At 32.6% G+C, this 26,040-nt stretch overlaps 1 protein-coding gene across 9 annotated transcripts in view; it reads right to left on the reverse strand.

Moving 5' to 3' along the window:
- Positions 1-26,040, reverse strand: part of spri (Src homology 2 domain-containing protein sprint) — a 996,502-nt gene that overhangs the window by 278,033 nt on the left and 692,429 nt on the right. The window contains exon 2 of one of the 9 annotated variants that reach the window (XM_075299539.1): positions 15,870-16,774. The exons of 7 other annotated variants lie outside the window; for them this stretch is intronic. In XM_075299539.1, coding sequence (XP_075155654.1) covers positions 15,870-16,684 — 815 coding nt within the window. In that variant the 5' untranslated portion in view covers positions 16,685-16,774. Of the gene's footprint in view, positions 1-15,869; positions 16,784-26,040 lie in introns of all 9 variants that reach the window. One more of the 9 variants, XM_075299538.1, reaches the window with a different exon arrangement.

Raw genomic sequence — 26,040 nt, forward strand, 5'->3', positions numbered from 1 at the left:
TGCGCCGTACTTTATAGGATTTGTCGGGACAAGCAAACACAGTCACATTTGCGTTTCAATTTCATATAAAATTTTATTTATTAAGTGAAACAAAAACATTACATACCCATTTTTTATATTTAATGTAAATATCATACAATAAGCTATTTTAGTCTACCTCATTTTTGCCAACTAATTTAGTTACTCCGCCTGTTTTTATAAATGATTCTAATAAGAAATTCTGCTTTATTTTTAGTATATAAATTATTTAAAATACTAAACACTCTTTCGTCATAAGCAATACTTATACACCCTCAAAAAAATCGCTTCTGTAACACATTTTGCTTCAAGCATATATATTTTATGTGCGTGAAGATAAATTCGAATTTGAAATTTGCAGCAAAAACTTAGCTGAGACACAAACCAGCACCAAAAATATTTTTCAAATTCGAATTTAGGATTTCAAATTCGAATTTGGATTTTTAGTATTTGGCTTATTATTTAAAAACTAAGCCGCGTGCGATATAGAGACTAGGCTCATTGGAAAGGGCGTGAGCTCAGCTTTCATAATCACAAAAGTCTTCATTGGAAAAGTATATGTGAAAAGCGAAAATTTTAAAACAAAATTTTCAACCAATTATTACAACGGGCCCACTGTGCCAAAACTAAGCCGCGTGCGATATAGAGAGTAGGCTCATTGGAAAGGGCTTGAGCTCAGCTTTCATAATCACAAAAGTCTTCATTAGAAAAGTTGTTGTGAAAAGCGAAAATTTGAAAACAAAATTTTAAACCAATTATTACAACGGAGCCCACTGTGCCAAAACTAAGCCACGTGCGATATAGAGACTAGGCTCATTGGAAAGGGCTTGAGCTCAGCTTTCATAATCACGAAAGTCTTCATTAGAAAAGTATTTGTGAAAAGCGAAAATTTGAAAACAAAATTTTCAACAAATTTTTACAACGGGCCCACTGTGCCAAAACTAAGCCGCGTGCGATATAGAGAGTAGGCTCATTGGAAAGGGCTTGAGCTCAACTTTCATAATAACAAAAGTCTTCATTAAAAAAGTATTTGTGAAGAGTGCAAATATGAAAATCAAATTTAAAAAGAAATATCAAATTGAAAATAAATAAATCCAATTTATTTATTTAGCATAACATGCCTCATTTTAAACAATACTTCGTTAAATTATTAAATTAAATTTGATATTATTTTGTTTATTTAATTTGGTAATTTGACATTAAGAAGCAGATTCAACATTTTCTTTTACATACAAAATGAGCGATTTTTTTAAGAAATGTATGTTATTTTCATTTTTTAATTCAATTGGCAGTACATTAAATAATTTAAGCCTATTATATGATAATAAATATAAAAAATATAAACTCTTAAACGATTGCAAAAAAATATTTCTTCGACTGGTAAAATAATTATAAATAAATATATAATAGAAAATTATACAATTGATTGTCTCTAACAAAAAATTTAGTTTTCTACCAAAATCAATCAAATTTTTAATTGAAGCAATTAAAAATTAAGTGAAAGTGCCGAAGAAAACAATTGCTTTTTTAACCAAGAATATTTTTTATTTCTAATTACTTCTATGATTAATACTATCGTGATTGATCAATTAAAAGTTTAATTGGAAATACGTTGGTAGTATTTTTGTCTGTGTATGGTCTACTATGAGTTTTTAATTAATTTGTAGGTTTTTGCACAACAAATTTTGTTTACTTTTTTATCACAAAATTAATTGAACCAATTAAAAAATTAATCGATTTATTTGTATTTTAATTAATTATAAATGAGTAGTGATACAATAAACAGTTTATTGGCATAATTTAAAAATTAATTGAATCAACACTACAATTGATTGTAAATTCCGAATTAATTAAGTATTTTTGTAATTTGTGATTGATGCTATCTACTTCTTTATGTAAGCAATTTCAATAAAAATAAAATTGCTTCAGTGAAAAAATAGTGTTTTGCTATCGTAATCAATTACACTTTTAATGGAATCAATTGGATTTAATTGAGTTAATTAAATTTGCGGACAAAATGATTCGGAACCGCGAATCAACAAAATCTTCATCACGCAGCAAAAATACCACCAATATATTTTAAATTAAAGTTTTAATTAATAATTTAATTTAAAGTCTATTTAATCACAATTTACTTGATTTCATTATTTATTTAGTTAAAACAAAAATCAATGGCAAAATTAAATTGGAACATCTAATTTTTTAGTTGTTATATTGATTGATATTATCATTTTCGTGATAGAAAAAAAATTAATTAAAAATTGATTGGAGCAATTAATTTTGCGATATATCAAAATTTTGTTTTTCGTACTCAAACGCAGTGAACATAAAAGTTTGATAAATATCAGCTGTTCCCAAAGAGTGAGTCCTACGCAGAAAAAATATCTTCAACAAATTTCCTTTGAAAAATTTGATAGAAGTTGAAAAATTTTCCAATTAATAAATTAATTGATGCAATTAACTTTTTAATCAAGATGGAAACATTAAATTAATTAATAATTTTAAAATTTTTAAGTAAAAAACTAATTAATACAATTAACTTTTTAATGAAAAAATTAATTGAGTTTTGCAATCAACATCAATTAAATTTTTAATTTAGTCATTTAAAAAATTAATTCAAATTTGCTCTTGACATCAATTAATTTTTTTTATGTCATTTTCGCGATTTAAGAAATTTCGGTTAAATAATTAAATGTATCAATTAATTTCGTGATTGAATCAGAAAAAAAAACATTTTTGTGTGTATACAAAACAGAATATTGACAATATTGAGAAATTGTTTATCCTTTAAAAAAACTTTAAAATTTAATTACATCTATATGGTGAAGACTATTGTGGGTCTGAAAGGTGAGCTCAAGCCGTTTCCAATGAGCCTAGTCTCTATATCGCACGCGGCTCAGTTTTGGCACAGTGGGCTCCGTTGTAAAAATTTGTTGAAAAAGCATTTTCAAATTTCCGCTTTTCACAAATACTTTTCTAATGAAGACTTTTGTGATTATGAAAGCTGAGCTCAAGCCCTTTCCAATGAGCCTAGTCTCTATACCGCACGCTCCTCAGTTTTGGCACAGTGGCCCGTTGGAAAAATTTGTTTTCAAATTTTCGCTTTTCACAAATACTTTTCTAATGAAGACTTTTGTGATTATGAAAGTTGAGCTCAAGCCCTTTCCAATGAGCCTACTCTCTATATCGCACACGGCTTAGTTTTTAAATAATAAGCCAAATACTAAAAATCCAAATTCGAATTTGAAATCCTAAATTCGAATTTGGAAAATATTTTTGGTGCTGGTTTGTGTCTCGGCTAAGTTTTTGCTGCAAATTTCAAATTCGAATTTATCTTCACAGACATATATATTTTCAGGATTGGTCCAAACAAAATATTGTTTATATCGTTCAAAAAATTATGTTTCACATTAGGAATGCACTGGTAGAAAAATAATTTTAATGAATTTTTCTTTGTGTTTATATATTTTTAAGCCGCCAATTCTCTCTTTCTAAACACATATATGTTTATAGGCTATTTCTAAATTAATATATGTTTGCATCCAAGCCTATTATATTTACAAACATTTTATATCCCCAACATAATATGTTCTAACATATTAACATATATGTCCCAAACATGTTATGCTAGTTTCTGAACATTATGCTTGCATTTAAAAATATTGTGTTAAAAAATTTGAGTTCCAAACATATAATTTTTACACCCAAACATATGAAAAACAGTCTTTTTCGTCATTGTAGGTATTGAAAATATCCTGTGAAATAGGTAAAAGAATTTCAATAAATCGAAAAAGTTTCGCATATTTTACCATTTTATTTTTCTAAATTCTTATTTTGCATAAATACAACGTAAGACACAGTAGTCGGGATAAAGACCATAAATGTGTACAGGCTTGGAAATTCCTAAATTCTTTCTCCCAAAGTGACAGCGAAAATTTTTATATCAAACATTGCTTATGTTGCAAATGTTGCCGATCCTTGAAAGTCGAAATATTTTTCCAAATATGCAATTGCCGTTCTTAGAAAGTCTGTGCTTCGCACTCATAAACGATTCCCTCTTTTAACAGAGCATTGTGCATTATAGACATAACATTGCTTATTTCGCAAGGTACTAAAGGATATATTTCGATTGCAAGTAATTGAAATCCCGGGATTTTTGTCACATTTGTGAAAGATTCGGCACACTTCCTGGAGACCAAATTCCGAGACAATCGAGGCGATTCCCGGCCAACTGGTAATCTTATGCTTAGAGCATAATTTGCCACACTGTTAGAAAAATATGTTTTTCATATGTTCCGATATAAACAAAATGTGTTTCGGGCACGATTTTAAACCACAATATATTTAAGTGCGAACATGTAATGTTCCTAAACTAACACTAAATGTTTGGGACATCTATGTTAATATGTTAGAATATATTATGTTTGGGGCATCAATGTTTCATAAAAATCATATGTGTGAATACAAACATATATAAATTTACAAATTTCGACTAAACATACATATGTTGTGATATTTTATTCAAAGCGACAGAGAGAGTATAGAGAGAAATAGAGATGGAAACCGGGAGAGTTGACGAAAGATATCAATATAACACAGCAAAAGAGTCAAAAGAGAACAATTTCTGTGAAACCGCTTGTATGTTGTTTCGGAAAACTGTTTTACGATAAGGCCAAAAATTTGATATGTTTAAGTCTAAATATTATTTAATTTGAATAAAGAGAATAGACATTCTGAACCAAGAGAATAGACATTTGAAAAACAAACAGCTTATGTTTTCGCCTTGAGAGCAGCATTTTATGTATGTGTGGACATGTGTTTTGTTTATCATTTTGGCATTATGGGCACAATTTTTTTCTTGGTTCGTTAAAAGAAATCAGGGGTCTTCATAAAAATAACGAAAGGGCACTATACTCTTTTTAGAGTTGGGACAGTAAAATGAAATAAGGAGGAAATAGTGAAAAATTACACAGTAAAATGTAAAAAAAACAAACTTTAGTTCCTCTTTATTAAAAAGTAGTCCACGAGGAGTTGACGGACACCATCAAATATAAAAGCGGGCATTAAGTTCGAGTTTTACAGCTAAAACAATTTAAAAAGTTTATTTTCTTTAAAATTAATTATTAAAGAAAAATAAAAGGAATTTTAGAGCGATGGTGTTAAATGCTAGTAAAAAACTGTTCACTCCTAAATAAATTTATGTTTATATTATAAAATTATGTATGTATGTTTATACTCGACTCCACGTTCTTCTTTTGTTAGTTTTTGAATTCCTTCCAAATTTTAAAGTTTTGTACAAACAACAGTTTTTTATTACAAGATTGTTATTTTTGCAATAAAAAATAATATTTTATCCAAAAATCAGTCAATTTCGTTTATATCAAGCACTGTTACTGACTATAAATCTTTAATAACGCACATTTCGAAGTTTCATTAAAAAAAAATTAATATAGTATAAATATAAATGTGTAAATTAAAAAAAAAAACAAAAAAAAAATGTTCGGTCGGAGCAGGGATTGAACCCACAACCCTTTGCATGCAAGGCAGACATGCTAACCACTGCTCCACGTGGCAAACAAATGTATGTTTCTGTTAAATAATGTTATGTTTGCATGGGCTCGTGGGCGCTGCAAACTATGCTATATAAATGTAACTTAAAACGATAATTATCTACTGGTGACTATAACAGCTACGTAGCCCAGTGGATAGTGTGTTGGCTTACAAACTGTATGGTCCTCGGTTCGATTCTCCGTGCAGGCGAAAGGTAAAATTTAAAAAATTTATAAAAGTGAATAATTTCTTCAACATTATTTGTATTACAGGGAAAGGTGCCAATAACTAAAAAATTTCGTGGAAGTGGAAATTACGAGTATGTTAGGGAATGAGCACAATCGTGTTTGGGAAAAATTCTTCCAAGCATATAATATTTTTGGCTCAAAATGCTTCCAAACATATAATATGTTCACATAAAACAAACATATTAATGTTTCGGCAGTATGCAATAATATATGTGCTTCCTGCAAAATATGTTTGGAACATATGTTAAAGAAGCGATTTTTTTTGAGGGTGCACTTCATGTAACATATAAAGAAAAGGAAATCAATGCTGACTTCATTTAATTATAATCATTTAATTTAATTATATAAAGATACAATTATTAGAGACCAATGGGCTCCGAAGACGACGACAGTCTTGCTAAACCAAAATGTTAAAATATATAACCTACTAAATATATATGTATGTAAAACCACAACCAACTATTCACTTTAAATTTATTTGTACTGTAGTCGAAAGGTCGAAACTTATATGTTCGGACTAGGGAGGTTGTACTGCATTTTTGACAATGTAATTGATTTTCCTTGAAGTATAAAAACGGAGTTTCCGTAACTCATATGCACCCTGAAAAACGTGTGCCATTCTTTAAGTTAAAATGAACTCATTGTGAAGAAAGTTGAACTTCGTATAGCGCCAAAGACATTTTTATTTGTTCGAACGATATGATTTTCGTAGAAATTAGGTAGAATGCATTCCATATATTAGTTAACATTTTCCTATATTTATGTACCACAGAATGAACAATTTTAACTGAATTGAATTCATATATGGAATGATTTTATTGAACTTTTTTCATTCATTTGGTCAAATCTTACATATTTGTGTTAAATCTTCTACTTCAAAATTAGAACTGCTTACCTTTGTTTTTAAATACAATTTTATGTATTTATATATTTTATTTTTCTTCAATAAAAATAGATGTTTTATTAATATATTAAATATATTTATTTAGAATCAACAGCATCGACTGGCCCTGAAATATTAAAACACATTTTTCTTCTTCTAGTACCTTTCATTTTAAAAAGTTGCTGCCTAGTGATTTTGTCCTCCTTTTACAATTTCAGTGCCTATAAATATAAAATATCCTAAACCAATTTTTTCACAAAAGGTTAGCGTCACTGAATATTACCTGATAATTGAAGATTCCAAAATGAAGACGAATGAAGGCGTTGTTATTCTGCTGGTGTTTTCTTTATTTTATACACCATCACGAAAATTTATAGACTTATTGTTTCTTTTCTCATTAATTTAAAATAACAAATATATTTTATATTATATTTGTTATTTATTATATCATTTTACTATATTATTTTTTAACAATCTCTCCGTATACCATAACAACACGATTACAACTAAAAAAAAACAACCCACGAGCAAACATATCAATTACATCGATTACAGGTAGATAAAATAAATATAGGAAAATTTCCTATATTCTAACAAGTGTGTTTCCTAAAGTTTTAAAAGGATTGAATACTTCTTAGTACGAATGAACTAAAATATTTTTCTATGCTAAGTGTTATTCGTATGTACGATAAGCTTTCTACAATAAAGGAAATCAGAATTATCATTTTATAAGAAATTTTACTAAAGTTGAGGAAACTTGGTTTTAGTTTGGTTTTTGTTTATTTTTACGAATGCTTTGTTATCAGAGAATAAAATTTTCTTGTTCAGTAGTAAATTCTTATACTCATCGAAGAAAACAGTATTAGTAAAATTCCATGCCATATTCTAGTTAATGAACTATTCCTAACTGCTTTCGGTTTAGGATTTTTTTACTGATACAAGTAAATTTTATTATTTCACGCAAAAATTTAAATTAATGGAGATAAAATGGCTAAACTAAATTGATGAACATTTTTTCTTTAGTTTCGAAGGCACTTTTTTCTGGGTGTGGGTAGATATAAAATACTCGGCTCTCCAGCCTTTGGAATCCCGTGTAAAAATTGGAGGATCCAATCCTATCTAATAATATCAAATTGGATCTAATTGGATCTGTTCAGATATTGGTTCAGACATAATTAGATATGCACAGATATGCTATATATGGTGCTAGATCTGGTTAGATATAATTGCAGATCTCATCATATATAGTATAATATCTAATTATATCTGGCATATCTAATAATATATGCTTGGATATGACCATATATAGCAGTATATCTAATAAGATATGGTAGATATAACATCATATCTGACTATATATGGGGTTAAATACGGTCCAAAATATAATAAAAAACAAGTAAGGAAAGTCTAAAATCGGGCGGGGCCGACTATATTATACCCTGCACCACTTTGTAGATCTAAATTTTCGATACCATATCACATCCGTCAAATATGTTGGGGGCTATATATAAAGGTTTGTCCCAAATACATACATTTAAATATCACTCGATCTGAACAGAATTTGATAGACTTCTACAAAATCTATAGACTCAAAATTTAAGTCGGCTAATGCACTAGGGTGGAACACAATTTTAGTAACAAAATATGGAAACGTTTAAATCTGAAGCAATTTTAAGGAAACTTCGAAAAAGTTTATTTATGATTTATTGCTCGATATACATGTATTAGAAGTTTAGGAAAATTAGAGTCATTTTTACAACTTTTCGACTAAGCAGTGGCGATTTTACAAGGAAAATGTTGGTATTTTGACCATTTTTGTCGAAATCAGAAAAACATATATATGGGAGCTATATCTAAATCTGAACCGATTTCAACCAAATTTGGCACGCATAGCAACAATGCTTATTCTACTCCCTGTACAAAATTTCAACTAAATCGGAGTTAAAAATTGGCCTCTGTGGTCATATGAGTGTAAATCGGGCGAAAGATATATATGGGAGCTATATCTAAATCTGAACCGATTTCAACCAAATTTGACACGCATAGCAATAATGCTAATTCTACTCCCTGTGCAAAATTTCAACTAAATCGGAGTTAAAAATTGGCCTCTGTGGTCATATGAGTGTAAATCGGGCGAAAGCTATATATGGGAGATATATCTAAATCTGAACCGATTTCAACCAAATTTGGCACGCATAGCTACAATGCTAATTCTACTCCCTGTGCAAAATTTCAACTAAATCGGAGCAAAAAAATTGGCCTCTATGGTCAAATGAGTGTAAATCGGCCGAAAGCTATATATGGGAGCTATATCTAAATATGAACCGATTTCAACCAAATTTGGCACACATAGCTACAATGCTAATTCTACTCCCTGTGCAAAATTTCAACCAAATTGGGGTAAAACTCTGGCTTCTGGGACCGTATTAGTCCATGTCGGGCGAAAGATATATATGGGAGCTATATCTCAATCTGAACCGATTTCAATAAAATTTGGCACACTTGACTACAGTACTAATTGTTCTTCTTGTGCTAAATCTGAACCGATTTCAACCAAATTTGGCACGCATAGCTACAATGCTAATTCTACTCCCTGTGCAAAATTTCAACTAAATCGGAGCAAAAAAATTGGCCTCTATGGTCAAATGAGTGTAAATCGGCCGAAAGCTATATATGGGAGCTATATCTAAATCTGAACCGATTTCAACCAAATTTGGCACGCATAGCTACAATGCCAATTCTACTCCCTGTGCAAAATTTTAAGCAAATTAGGTTAAAACTCTGGCTTCTGGGGCCATATAAGTCCATATCGGGCGAAATATATATATGGGAGCTATATCTAAATCTGAACCGATTTCTTCATCACCGATTTCAAAATCAATAGGGATCTATTCTGAGCCAAAACACATACTTGTGCCAAATTTGAAGTCGATTGGACTAAAACTGCGACCTAGACTTTGATTACAAAAATGTGTTCACGGATCGACTCAAGAGCCCACCCTGAGCATTTTTGCCAAAGACACCATGTGTCTATCTCGTCTCCTTCTGGGTGTTGCAAACATATGCACTAACTTATAATACCCTGTTCCACAGTGTGGAGCAGGGTATAAAATTCATGAACAAGTTAAAAAGATTTTTGAAATACACGTCTAAACCTCAATGTCATTATGTCAAATGTCAACGCCGTCAGGGGCATCACTTCTAAAAAAATATAACGCAAGACTAGCTGAGAAAATTAAGAAATTTAATATAATTGTTTTAAATGTGTTCCTTTGATAAAGTGTATATCGTTCCCTTTATTGCGAAGGTTATGTAGGTAAGTAGATTGTATTTGTTATTTCCTTAGTAGTCATTTTCATATTGTTTTACTATTTTCTAGATTTGGAAAAAAAGGAAACCTCAGTGGTCTACTGGCCCGCCTTGCATTCAAAAGGTCACGGGTTCAATCCCAGTTCCGATCAACACCAAAAATTATTTCGGCGTTGGATTATCTCCTCGTAGTAATGTTGGTGACATTTCTGCTTCAAAGATTCTCTAAGTTGTTTCAGCGCAACGTGAAATGCCGATAGGACTCGATTATAACAAGGAGGTCCCATGTTATTGAGCTAATTATTGAATCGAGCAGCAGTCAGTGATAAGTAAGATGTTGATCACTGTGATGTCATGATGGTCTGAATAGTATGTATGAGCCTAAAATAACAGCCTATCGCTATACCTAACCTAATCCCGAATACACTTTAAATGTGAGTATTAAAAGCAACATAAAATTATATGGCAATTTTTATTGCAACTTAAAGAAGAATGACCCAAAACAATACTAATACTTTCTTACATAGTTCAATATATTCCCATATTTGTTTATTCCTATATTTGTTTAATAATTGTTTTTTTACTTAATTTCATTGCAGATTGTCTTAACGCTGTAATACTTTAGTCGCGTGTCGAAGTCCAAAGCAGAAGAAACAAACGAAAAAACCCTTGGACAACACTCTAACTCAACTGTCAATACTCTTAAATAGCTTTGATGGATCAATTTAAATTAAACATATTTATTATGCACATACTTTTTGTCTGTATTATTAAATAAAACAATTGACCTCATTTTATATACAAATTATGGGCTTTTATGTGTTGAAAGATCTCGAAAGATACAATTGTATCAAATAATATACAATTATATCAAATTAGATCTGATTAGATGTGTCTCATTTTTGAGATCTGATCAGATCCAATTTCATAGTATTTAGATCTGACCAGATATAACCATTTTTCGGATCTGCTCAGATCTGACCATATCTTGGCTCAGATCTAACCATATCAAATCAGATCCCCCAATTTTTACACGGGATGTCAGAAATCAAAGTCTATCAGTGGCGGTAAAACCCTGAGTTGCAAGAATAGACGCAAACTAACTTTTAAGTTTGCGATTACGAATTTTCACATTATGAGTATGGGTGAGTGTAAATTAAATTACCATCACGCGCACATCTGTACTCCGAAACATATTCTGTTTGAAAAATTTGATTACAATAAAAACAGAGTTCTTAAAACTAGCGGTTACAGGAAGTTGTGATAACAAATTGCCTCTTAAATTTATGATGAGTTTCAGAAAATTTTACGATTGTTTTGAATACTTTTTTGGTACGAATCAAAATGAAAATCGAATGATGCCCTATAAAATTGTTTATTTGAACATAAAATTTGTGATGTGAGGCTGAAAAGGAGAGAAGAAAGTGTGTAACTCATAAAAAAGTATTTATTCTATCACGTTTACATTCTGAAAGTCAAAAGGCTAACTTGTGACATATTGCATTTTGACATTACGAGTTTGTCAACAGTGATTAATGATTTCATGTCGTACGAACACCAAGCAATTCCAGTTTGTGGGATTTTCATGAAATATTGATTAATTCTGAGTGATATTTCAAAAATACATTGAAAGGGTTCTCCAGTCATCATGGAGAAATGCCATAAAATGGTGCCCCTACGATTTATAAAAACAAGTAATGTGTCAAAACTTTTGTTTATGGATCCCCAGTTTGAAATCTATTTCTACTATTTGCCACAATAATTGATGATTTAGTTTTTAATTTATTGGAACGAATATAAAATGATTGTATACAGGATAGAAACGCCATATGGTTTTCATTATGATAGACATTTGAGTAGGCTAAAATCCTTAGATTATTCTGTTGCAACCTTACTATAATATCCCAACATAATTTCAACAAAATTTATGAAATTTAGTGTTCTCTTAGATTTGCGAAATATATGTCCCGTACCAAGGATGGATTACATCGTTCCATATGAAATATAGACCTAACTCCCGATTTTAATTTAAATAGATTTCACGAGTGGATGAGCTGAAAACGATATTTGGATTTTTTTAATAATAAAACAAAACTTATTACTTTATTTTTGTACTAACTAAAGGGTGATTCTTTTGAGGTTAGGATTTTCATGCATTAGTATTTGACAGATCACGTGGGATTTCAGACATGGTGTCAAAGAGAAAGATGCTCAGTATGCTTTGACATTTCATCATGAATAGCCGAACGATCTGCCACAACGTCGAATTTTCAGTGAATGGGCCCTAGAAAAGTTGGCAGAAAATCCGCTTTTTTATCGACAAATTTTGTTCAGCGATGAGGCTCATTTCTGGTTGAATGGCTACGTAAATAAGCAAAATTGCCGCATTTGGAGTGAAGAGCAACCAGAAGCCGTTCAAGAACTGCCCATGCATCCCGAAAAATGCACTGTTTGGTGTGGTTTGTACGCTGGTGGAATCATTGGACCGTATTTTTTCAAAGATGCTGTTGGACGCAACGTTACGGTGAATGGCGATCGCTATCGTTCGATGCTAACAAACTTTTTGTTGCCAAAAATGGAAGAACTGAACTTGGTTGACATGTGGTTTCAACAAGATGGCGCTACATGCCACACAGCTCGCGATTCTATGGCCATTTTGAGGGAAAACTTCGGAGAACAATTCATCTCAAGAAATGGACCGGTAAGTTGGCCACCAAGATCATGCGATTTGACGCCTTTAGACTATTTTTTGTGGGGCTACGTCAAGTCTAAAGTCTACAGAAATAAGCCAGCAACTATTCCAGCTTTGGAAGACATTTCCGAAGAAATTCGGGCTATTCCGGCCGAAATGCTCGAAAAAGTTGCCCAAAATTGGACTTTCCGAATGGACCACCTAAGACGCAGCCGCGGTCAACATTTAAATGAAATTATCTTCAAAAAGTAAATGTCATGGACCAATCTAACGTTTCAAATAAAGAACCGATGAGATTTTGCAAATTTTATGCGTTTTTTTAAAAAAAAAAGTTATCAAGCTCTTAACAAATCACCCTTTATAAAGGGTGATTCTTTTGAGGTTAGGATTTTCATGCATTAGTATTTGACAGATCACGTGGGATTTCAGACATGGTGTCAAAGAGAAAGATGCTCAGTATGCTTTGACATTTCATCATGAATAGACTTACTAACGAGCAACGCTTGCAAATCATTGAATTTTATTACCAAAATCAGTGGCAGAAAATCCGCTTTTTTATCGACAAATTTTGTTCAGCGATGAGGCTCATTTCTGGTTGAATGGCTACGTAAATAAGCAAAATTGCCGCATTTGGAGTGAAGAGCAACCAGAAGCCGTTCAAGAACTGCCCATGCATCCCGAAAAATGCACTGTTTGGTGTGGTTTGTACGCTGGTGGAATCATTGGACCGTATTTTTTCAAAGATGCTGTTGGACGCAACGTTACGGTGAATGACGATCGCTATCGTTCGATGCTAACAAACTTTTTGTTGCCAAAAATGGAAGAACTGAACTTGGTTGACATGTGGTTTCAACAAGATGGCGCTACATGCCACACAGCTCGCGATTCTATGGCCATTTTGAGGGAAAACTTCGGAGAACAATTCATCTCAAGAAATGGACCGGTAAGTTGGCCACCAAGATCATGCGATTTGACGCCTTTAGACTATTTTTTGTGGGGCTACGTCAAGTCTAAAGTCTACAGAAATAAGCCAGCAACTATTCCAGCTTTGGAAGACATTTCCGAAGAAATTCGGGCTATTCCGGCCGAAATGCTCGAAAAAGTTGCCCAAAATTGGACTTTCCGAATGGACCACCTAAGACGCAGCCGCGGTCAACATTTAAATGAAATTATCTTCAAAAAGTAAATGTCATGGACCAATCTAACGTTTCAAATAAAGAACCGATGAGATTTTGCAAATTTTATGCGTTTTTTTTTTTTTAAAAAGTTATCAAGCTCTTAACAAATCACCCTTTACAATAATTACATTTCGTTTCCAGTCGATTTCGTTTATATTAAGCGTAATTCTTGCCTCGAACGAACATCTAAGATACCGTTATGCGCTGAGGCTAATTTTCATAGCTACACTGAAAGAAAAGTTTTCTTTTCTAAGAAACGAATCTTCAGACAAGCGAAGATTTCTTTTGACTCAAAAGTTTTTTCTTTAAAAGTAAATCAAAAAGATTAGAGACAATCGTTGCAACGCTGTTATTTGTTTTAAATAGATAGAATGTAACAAATGGGAATTTCGTTTGTCCAAAATTTTCGTTCACTATGCAATACTACATTCCTTATGAACAATTCACAAGTACACCAAGCTGAGGCAATTTGTCCATGGTCAAATATTTTCACTGTCTGTAAAAGACATAAAACAAAAATGTTAGATTTTTATCACGCACCCAGCGAAAAGAATATTGCAAACGATGTTCATGGGATGATAAAATAAATGCTTTTGAGTTCTTCTTGGACATTTATAAATTGCAAATCACTTGCACAGATTTGTTTTTTTGTTTAAATAAATTGATATGACTCAAGGATCGAATATACTTCTTTATCACATGGTTTTATTTATTTTATTTTATTTATTTATTTATTTGTGGTTATAACAGCCTAACACAACAATATATTAAATCTTATAAATTATAGCACTAGATTATATACTTTTAGTTACATGTAAAAATTTTTGAAGCAATGATTTTAATATTTCTGAGTTACATGTATGTTCATGATTTGTATAAAATTGTTGAAACTATGATTTTAATATTTCTGAGACATAAAATCCACACATATTAAATAATACAAAATGTACATTATGAATTCGACAAAATTATTCATTATGTAAAATAAAAAAAAAATAATATTTTTTGAATTGTAGTGTGTTGCTTACTAGTTGTAATTTAGTTGGGAGATTGTTCCAAAGGCGGATTGAGGGTTTATCTACTGAAAATTTCTCTCAAGTAGAATTAAATTTTTAATTCCCTTATATACCCAAATTATTTTTTGGGAGCCACCGTGGTGCAATAGTTCGATTCCCGCTTCAACCTCCTCCAGAACGAAATTCCCTTTTTGTGTAAATTTATTTCTTTTAGAGCAAATAAGCCCGAAGTGATTCAATGATTGCCCTTCAACCTTTCTATTTGCTTTTAAAGAAAAATTTTTAACGTCAAATGAAAACTTCGTTTTTCTGCACTTATTTAAATTTCATTTTACTACACACTAGTGTTAGTTGCCTCCCGTTTCATTCTAATTATAAAATAATTAAGTTGTAATATTCACCACTAGACCGTCTTTAAAACATTTTGTACACTGAAAAAACAGTGAACCCACCAGGGAGAAAACTTTCGGTTAATTTTAGAAAATTTTTAATATTTATAGAAAATTTTAACTAAACAGTATAACACCCGTTGGCATCACGCCGATGTCATAAAAATTAGTAAATATTTTTCGACAAATTCAAGAAAATTTATTACACATAACTAAGTTTTTTCACTTGTTAAAGAAAATTTTGTAGTTTCAAGGAAAAACTTGGAGTTCAAAATTGCAAGAATGTCGTTAGTGACATACGAAGTTCATGATGGACGCATTTTTAGTAAAATTTACCAATTTAAAGAAATTCTGAACTATTTTGTGGAAGACACGAATTTAGTTAATCTTTATGCTTCATTTGAGTATATTTTTTTCCTCGGTTTTAGTTAATTTAACTAACGTACTCAAAAAATTATTAGAGTAAAGGAAACTTGCTCCAAACATAATAATTCCAAGAACTAAAATAAAGTTAAATTGGCTTTAGTGAAATAGAGAGTTCACTTTTTTTTGAGTGTATGTACCATATACTTCATGTTCTACTTACCGTTTATTACCCTTAAATTGAGCTACTTCAGCATAACGCCTACCCATGGGAGCCTCCTGAGGACTCAACAAAGCGTCACAAGGCAATGACAGAATACAGGGTTGTGAAACCATTTCATCACCGTCGATATTACCCTCATCTATGTCGGTGGAACTACCACCACCTTCAGCCTCTGCACCACTCATGCTTCTTTCCTGTTTGGCATTAACGTAATTGTGTAACTTTTCCCTCAGCGAATAGTCATCGATGCAGGACGAAGAATTCGAAATGCAATTCTTGCGTTCAGCTTCAAGTTCATCTATAACATTGCCATTCTCCAGATCATGGTAATCATCGAGGGGAACATCGTCTCCCGATGAGGTACTCTCTGACGACGATGAAGAGCTACTGGAACGTGTCACACAACTATCCACACTGACCAGAGAATTGCGATTAGTTAGCTTCGTTTTATTGGTTGCACACTTATGCTCATTTAGATCCTCTTCGTCAGCAGAAGAGTGATGTGAACATATGGAAGAATCATAAGATTTACTCAAGGATTGTTTGCCATCGGTAATGAGTTCATTGCAATTCTCTGCATCGATTGTGGAAGAGCTCATGTTGTGATCAATAATTGTGTGATCCTCATGTTCAGTGGATGAATCCTTTTGCGGTACTATGATGAGTGAAGTCCTCTTACGTAATGAATCGTCTTTGGTGTCGATATTTTTAGTTAAGGTCTTGTCGGATTTCGGTCCAACAATAACTTCAACTTTGGAGTTTCCATTGAGGTGATCCTCCTTGGCGTGTGTCTCTTTGATAATATCGGCCGACATGATTTCCACTGTTTTCCTATGCCTTTTTACGAGTGTCTTTTAAAAATGCATTTTTAGAAAATAATTAGTGTCGGTAACCGCTACTAACATCTGTAAATTCTAATCGAGAAATATTTTAAATTATAGAATATCCATTTTCTCCACAGAATCTACTGACTGCACATATAAATAACGGCGCTGAGTGTGTGTGTGTGTAAATGCGCGAGCTGCAGAGTGTTTGGAGATAGTTTTATCGGATCGCATTTTAGACTGTTCGTTTTGACGAATGTCATAAAAGTTGAGACGGAGAGAATTTTTATGGTTTGGAAATTTCATTAAATATCAACACTTGTCAATCATAATTCATAAATTTTGTGTCACAGTTGTTCAGCTCTACTGCATTTTTTGGGACTCGAAGCCGAACAAACCAACATCATATTCATGAATGTTTGCTGCCCTTCTGGCACCCAGTACAACCAACATCCCCGGGACTTGTGTATCGATTTTCAAACATATTTTTCATATTTAATAACACATACATTTTGAATTGTACTCCTGTAGTCGGAAGGAGTGCGAAGATATATGCATACACATGAATATGCCTTCTGTCATTCGTAATATTTTCACATTTGCTTGGGGTTTTATTGTCGTTTGTTTTTTTCCCTATCATGGAAATTGATATTTTTCGAAATGCGACAAGAGGTGTAAATTTGATCGTTTGATTATTTATGTAGGTTTTGATGCATATTAAATAATGTCATCATTTTCATTGTCTTTGATATTGTGGTATTTGTTGTCATTCATATTCATTTATTCATCAGTCACCCACAGTGTGTTCTGTCGATGTCTGTTTGGTATACAAACATACAAAATTACTTTTCCTTTTAATATGGAGACGTTTACTCAAAAGCTGGTAAATGGTATTGAACCTATGACCAAACTACGCATTTCGGGGTGTTTACTTCTTCCGATATTCGGAATCGCAAATCGCTGAATTTGCCTTCGGAGATATTTAAACATACATTTTGGGGACAAGTTTTGAAATTGTTCATAGTCCATGAAGCACTATTGGAAATGTGAACTGCAATAGAGGACATCAATATTGTACCAAGGACATTAATATGACAAAGTTAGTTCGACAATGACTAAGAAATCAAATTCTCTAATAACATCTCATTCACATACTGGATGTAAAGGGTGATTTGTTAAGAGCTTGATAACTTTTTTTTAAAAAAAAACGCATAAAATTTGCAAAATCTCATCGGTTCTTTATTTGAAACGTTAGATTGGTCCATGACATTTACTTTTTGAAGATAATTTCATTTAAATGTTGACCGCGGCTGCGTCTTAGGTGGTCCATTCGGAAAGTCCAATTTTGGGCAACTTTTTCGAGCATTTCGGCCGGAATAGCCCGAATTTCTTCGGAAATGTTGTCTTCCAAAGCTGGAATAGTTGCTGGCTTATTTCTGTAGACTTTAGACTTGACGTAGCCCCACAAAAAATAGTCTAAAGGCGTCAAATCGCATGATCTTGGTGGCCAACTTACCGGTCCATTTCTTGAGATGAATTGTTCTCCGAAGTTTTCCCTCAAAATGGCCATAGAATCGCGAGCTGTGTGGCATGTAGCGCCATCTTGTTGAAACCACATGTCAACCAAGTTCAGTTCTTTTATTTTTGGCAACAAAAAGTTTGTTAGCATCGAACGATAGCGATCGCCATTCACCGTAACGTTGCGTCCAACAGCATCTTTGAAAAAATACGGTCCAATGATTCCACCAGCGTACAAACCACACCAAACAGTGCATTTTTCGGGATGCATGGGCAGTTCTTGAACGGCTTCTGGTTGCTCTTCACTCCACATGCGGCAATTTTGCTTATTTACGTAGCCATTCAACCAGAAATGAGCCTCATCGCTGAACAAAATTTGTCGATAAAAAAGCGGATTTTCTGCCAACTTTTCTAGGGCCCATTCACTGAAAATTCGACGTTGTGGCTCGTTAGTAAGTCTATTCATGATGAAATGTCAAAGCATACTGAGCATCTTTCTCTTTGACACCATGTCTGAAATCCCACGTGATCTGTCAAATACTAATGCATGAAAATCCTAACCTCAAAAGAATCACCCTTTATAATACGCCAAATGACAATCGAAGTGATTTCTCTATTTGGAGCATAATTATTTGAAAGAAATTCTGTTTCATACTACCTACCAAATAGTATAAACCGGCGCATTTACGAAGGAAGATCAAGTAAAAAATGTGACAGTGGGCATTTGCGTTTATGAATTCTAATGAGAGTTTTGTATGGATATTTAAAGCGCCAAGTAGAATTATTTCACTTGGGTACAATAAAAAGGATAGTCACTGACACAAACATAGCAAGTAGGTGATAGGGACAATCAGGAAACAGTCAATATAAGCAGTTGAGAGAGCGGTACTAGCAGGAACAATGTGTGACTTAAGTGGGACAGAAAGCAATCTTAGAGAATTCGGAATTTCTGAAGCCAGTTTTTTGATTGGGAAATAATTAGACGGGAAGGAAGACCGAGATTGGAATAAACTAGTTATCTACATAGAAGACAGTGCAAAAACACATTTATTAAATGTGTTGCAACTTATTTTATCGACAGCATAACCAATATTGAAGGCAAATTTAACCCCGGCATCGCGTTTAGCCTAATTGAACCAAGAAACTCTCAAGGACGATGATGTTTGGGCTTTATTGGCTGATACGAGAACGAGACGAAATTTTTTTGCTTTTTCTGAATCTTACGATACGTTTACTTTATGCTACCGTTTGGAATCGTTTGTATGTCGTTTATCAAAAAAATTGCTGACACGCAACGATACACTTACGAGCCGTTTTTGGATGTATAACCAGCCATTAAGATTGGTACACTAATGTAAACCAAGGCGTTGACCTCCTGGATTTTACTGCAGCAGTGTCTGGACAACCGCCACCAAGCTACGTTTCTCCTTTAACTATAATTTTATTACTTTTATACAAAATCCTGTGGAGAAAGATATGCAATTAAATCCATTCATAAATTGCACTCACAATGAAAAAACATTTTCATTCATATTTTTTCAAAAAAAAAAAAAAACTGCAAATTGTCTATTGGGTCAAATATTAAGAGAGTCACGTAAACAGTACCAGCACGTTTTTATTACGTTTGAATGGAAATCAGATTTTCAATACTGATTTCCATTCAATGACTCCCTTTAATGAAAACATTAAAATGCTTCTACGATAACTTGTAATGCCATAAATGCAAAATTTACATTATCAACCGTATTAATAATATTTTGTTATATTACATCTATTCACAAATCTTAGGTCCACAACACTAATATATTTTAATAGCACTTTGAGTGTGTGTCGCAGACGAGCAAGTGCTTTCAATGATCCCTTCCTGAGTTTTTATGAAATTTTGAACAATAACAAAAATTGGGGAAAATAACACTATGAAATGTGTTTATTATTGTTATTAATAATAAAAATAGAATTTTCTCCACTTGAGAGGGAGTGTGAACACAATTGTATTGCTGGCCATAATCATTATATAGTCCATGTGGTGTGTCTACAGCGTGACTTGCAAGAGGGATCCAATCATTATGGTCATTCACTTTTGCTTTACTACGTTTGTACGTAATATTCCGTTCGCCTTTTTGTGTTTGAGCTTTACGCATTTTAAAGGTCGTTTTATTTTCATGAGTATGAGTTCATTTGCGCTTTGTCAAGCAACGGACAAAAAGTCCATTTGGTGTAATCGTGTCTTTGGTTCGCCATTAATCAACATCGATCATGGTTCATTAATATACGAACTCCTCAAATGTTTTTCGTGTTGTCGTGGATTATTATGGTATATATCAGGGCTACTTGTTGTTTTAAATAATGTTACGAAATACTTGAACGTAAAAGTGACAAATCTAAGGAAGTTTAAAGTTCAAAGCATCACCATTTCCATCTTATGAAGAAACCACGTGGGAGACCACAATAATTATTTAACTTGAACGAATCGGAGAAGTATCGATAGCTATATTTATATAGTATAATATGAATGTTGGACAATTCCAAACGCGAGTAAGACACAAAGGTTAGGTTTTATAGCCGAGTCCGAACGGCGTTCCACATTGCAGTGAAACCACTTAGAGAAGCTTTGAAACCCTCAGAAATGTCACCAGCATTACTGAGGTGGGATAATCCACCGCTGAAAAACTTTTTAGTGTTCGGTCGAAGCAGGAATCGAACCCACGACCTTGTGTATGCAAGGCGGGCATGCTAACCATCGCACCACGGTGGCTCCGTGGTGCAATGGTCTGCTCTAAATGTAATTTTATATTTTTTGTGCCTATAGTAAATCATTTTACTTCCAAGGATGAGTTAAAATCTTCTTCATAAAAGAATGTCTCTATTCTTCATATGGTAATGTTTCTATTACAATTAGTTTGATAACAGTTGTTCCGTAGTCAAATAGACGGCAATGGGAGTTCACTTATGAGTGTACATCATATGCTAATATTATGTTATTCTCTCCATACGTAATAATTACCTTGCTATTAGAAATTAATCACTATTAGGCCAATAAATTCAATGAATGGGATGATAGTTGTAAATTCAGACAAATGTCAAGGGATATTTTTAACAAGGGAAAGGAATGAATATTTTTTACCCCAAACAAATATAATTGTTAACAATAAGGAAGTCGAATGGGAAAATAGTGTTAAATACTTAGGCTTAATGCTAGACAAAACATTGATTTTTAAAGACCATACACCCATAGAAAAAATCATGAACGGCGTGGTCATTAAAAACGATACGTTGATGAAAGTGAATCAACACACATTTGTAGTCAAACTGAGAACAGACGGGGGTCAATCGGACCAGTGTTGCCAGGTAATTTTTGATTCTTCCCCCCAAATCTTAAGAAGAAACCCCCTAAATTGGTCTAGACGTTTTTCAAAAACCCCCAAAAAGTATGTAAAAAGTACAAAAAGAGACCCAAAATTTCGTTAAAAATCCTGTAGTGATACACTATAAAAATTAAATTTAACACAAACTGAAAGAAGATTTTTTCTGAGGAACAAAATTTTAGACAAAATAAGTTTTTTTATGCTAAAAATTTTCCTTTGAAGTAAATAAAAATCATTAGATAAATTCATTACACCACTTGTCACAAATTCGGGTTCGATTCCTGCTTCAACAGAACACCAAAAAGTAACACCTCAGTAATGCTGGTGACATTTCTGAGGGTTTCAACGCTTCTCTAAGTGGTTGCACTGCAATGTGGAACGCCGTTCGTACTCGGCTATAAAAAGGAGGTCCCTAAGTGAGTCTAAGGAGGTCCCTAAGTGAGTCTAAGTGAGCCTGATACATCGGGCCGCCACCTAACCTAACTTTGTTTTTAATTGTATCAAATATTAAAAATGCCCCTTCAACAGATGCGTTTAAAAAAGAATGTCATTGCATACTTGCTTGTATTTAAGAATATGGGTTGACTTCCCCTATTTTTTCTCAAAATTCATGCCAGAATTGTTCCAAATTTTGTTGAGAATTGCTCCCTTTATAAGATCGAAGATATTTTCTTTTACTCCCAAAAATCCCCCCAAATAAATGTTACCCCTAAAAATCCCCCTAAACGTGTAAAAAACCCCTAAATTTGGGGGAAAACCCCCAACCTGGCAACACTGAATCAGCGTTCATGATCTTTATAAACAAAATTAAAAAAAAAACACATTTCCCCTACCGTGACTCGAACCTGTCTTTTCTGCACCATACGCGTTAACAGTCGCCTTAGCACATTGCACCAGCGACGGACTTGCCATAACAACGTCTAACGATTCTTTTAAGCCTTCATGGCCAAAGAAACACGAATGTCGTTTATGAAACGTTCGTGAACACCCGTGGACGAAATCGCGAACATTCCGTTTTAATTTTTTGTGAACGTTTCCGTTTCATTTTGTAACCGTCCGTTTAGGATTATTGAACGCAATTTTTTGATTAGTGTATTTCCTATATCGTTAATAAATGTAATATATTGTACTTATAAGAACTCTTTACGCTTTTATTAGCAGAACTTCGGCTTTGAACTTAGAAATCAAAATGTTAATATTGAAAGATATTTTTCAAGCCGTATTTTTTATGCAGCGCCTGTATGTATTCATATAAGAAAATTGCAAGTTGTACAGAATAAAGTACTAAAATAAATTTACAATCGTATCAGATTATTCCCAACTGTGGTACTGTACCAAGATGCTAATATCGACTTAGTGGCTGACAAAATCAATATGATGACTTCTAATCTCAAATGTTGTTCTTTTTCATAAATTAATCACTTAGCCGAGCTGGCCTCACAAGTAGATTTAAGATAGTTTAGGTATTTTTATAAAAAAAATATTCTTAAAGGTCTTCGTTAAATATTTCCATTCAAAACAGCAATTAATCCCAAGCAACTTTCATAATTCAGATTGTATTTAAGCAGAAAAAAGTTTAGACCTTAAGGCCCTTGAATTCAATTGTCGAATTTATATCATGAATATTGTAACTATTATTGAAATAAAATACAATTGAATTGAATTAAAATTCAAAGGATTTCTAAAATACGAATTTAATGAATTCTAATAATTCTAATCTAATTGGTTGAAAGGTTCTATGTTTTTAACTTTTTTCTACCGTATAGTGTGCACATGTACATCAGCGAGTAAGTCTTAAGCGATTACTTTACATCAATATTCCCCTGATGTTGTCACCGTCACCAAATGCAAACAACAATATTGCTTTTATTACACTCTCTATGGAATTAATTTAAAGTAACTGGCGCCAAAATATATTTGCCCTAATATGTGCTATTTGAACATATGCTCCGTGCTTACAAAATAAGCTGCTAAAATTGCTGCCTGAGTCCATGGTCCCAGTGAAAAAATTTCACAACACGCGACCCTATGAAACAAGCAAAAGCTCATGTGCTGGATGTGGAATGCTATAATTGTGTGGGAACTATAGCATAAAGTCACTGTCTGAATGTATTTAAAAAAATTAAAAATAAACAAACAGAAAATAAGATTATTTTTAAGTTATTTATCCGTTTGTCCAATGACACTGCGTACAAATGAAGTAGAAATCGGAAATATCAAAACGATGTTCTTAGTGAATCAAGGTCAAACGTGAATTCTAGACCGCAGCTTTTCTTTGTTTGTCATGTTAAGTTTAATATCTCACAAATCCGAAAAAACTGCAACAAATTCTGATGATTTTTTTGCTGAGAATCTATAGATTTATCTGTCGGTATTATAAAACGGACATAGATATTTTTCTGCTCAGTATAAATCTACAAAATGATGACTAATACAAACTATTTAATAGATTTTCGCATCGTTCACCTTACATACTGCAATCAATTCTTGAACAATGTTAAACTATTGTTATAGAATTTTAATGTAGAAACGAAATTTAAACATTTCTAAGTTGTTGTCATGTACCATAAAAAAAATTAATCAGACCGACACACAGACGAATTGCCGTTCAATCTATTGCGAACAAATCCATTCACAATATCCACTAAACTATAAATACAAGTAGTAAGGCTTTACTCAACTTTCACGTAATGGCGACCTTAATAAATTTCAACGTAATTGGAAAAAACGAAAATCTCAAAATAATAAGCCAAAATAAACAACGAGATATATATTTCCTAATTTTTAAATGAAATATTACGGCAAATTACGGAAGGACTTCGCTAGTTGCACTTAGATTTACACTACCTGAAAAGATGGGGACCAATATACCGATGCCTTAGATATTTTCAATTCATTATTTCACAAGACTTTATAAAAATATAATTGTCTTCATATATATTTTTGTACTTTTAATTTAGTGTTTTGGTGAAAAATACGAACATAGTATTCACCTTTACAAACGGAATGGCAAACTTAATTCAACCCAAAATGTTTGTTGGTTGAAGATATAAAAAAGAACACTTTTTAAATAATCTTCCCACTCAAAATCATACTGAATTTGCATACATTCCTTAGTATCAGGTAGGATTCAGATTATTATTCCTTGTAAAATTGCTACTGATAAAAGATCCTCAAGTTTACCCATACCTCTAATGCATATGTATCACACAGTAAATCATACATGTTTTTTTGTGAAATTGCATGGAAATAGCTCTCACATTTTTGTTAAAAGATTGCTACGCCCCATTAGTAAAAAAAATTGTGTCGAAATCGGTCCAGATTTCAATATATGGACGTGGAAATGGAATCTTTATATATAGCTCCCGACAATTTTGTAGGACTACTAATGGTATCCAAATAATATAGTCGCCCCGACTTTAAACCCTACTTGTTTTAACATAGATCTACATAAATAAATTCTACGGTCTTATGTTTCCCGCATTTTAAAGGCAGTATTTTTATTATATTTGCCTGAAATGGTATGTGTGTTCGAATGGTTAGGTGAAGGCTTTGTCGCACCATGTTTTTGCTTAACGTTGACATATCTGCCCAATATCGAGCGAACCCTAAAATGATGGATGGTATATAACCTAAGAAAATTTCGCAGGAAATCAACCGTGTGTTAATTTTCTTCCTGAAAAAAGAAAATATAATGCAAGTACATTGCTGTCATTGCATGTAAAGTTAATTTTATTTTGTTTTAATTTTTAATAGTCTATTTCACCTATTTATGGTATCAAAGCACGCTGTAGAAAAATGAAAACCTCTTCTAATTATATTAAATTGCACATTCGTGAGTGATGAGAAACAACTAACAGCCATTAATTTTCTTAAGCAAATATTGGTTCCAGGGCAATTTAAATAAACAAAATAGGAAAGCCAACCTGAAAGCAAAATTTTCCATTTACATCAAAATCACGGTCGCTATCCTTAATTAAAAGTAATTTTATATATCAAGAAAGTCTCTTTGATGTAAAATAGAATTGGGTGTAGTATTAGCACGATTTCATTATTAAGAAACTTGATGAAACCATTTGTGAATATTTTCAATTTCCTGTGTATTAGATGGATATTCCGCATACATCAAATATTTGTCATCAGTAAACAATGCAGCAATTCTAAATACCTTTGGCAAGAAATCGTTTATTTTCTGGAGTCACCCTTTTCCCAGCACCTTCCTAATTTTTTGCTTCTTCATTCACCCCAAAAAGGATGAGGCAAAATGATTTTAAACAAAGACAAGTGTGAAAACAAACAATTTTCAACATGAGAAAGAATGTCCATCAGCTCAGTAAAGAAACCCGTTTGCCTAAAATATTTAATGTTAGCAAAAGCATGAATCAAGCATTCTTTCAATCACTATATACTAAACAATTTTCTTATACTTTTGTCAACCGATATTCATTTCATGATTAGCTAGGC

The sequence above is a fragment of the Haematobia irritans genome, chromosome 3 (assembly GCF_050003625.1).
Source record: "Haematobia irritans isolate KBUSLIRL chromosome 3, ASM5000362v1, whole genome shotgun sequence".
NCBI lineage: Eukaryota > Metazoa > Arthropoda > Insecta > Diptera > Muscidae > Haematobia > Haematobia irritans.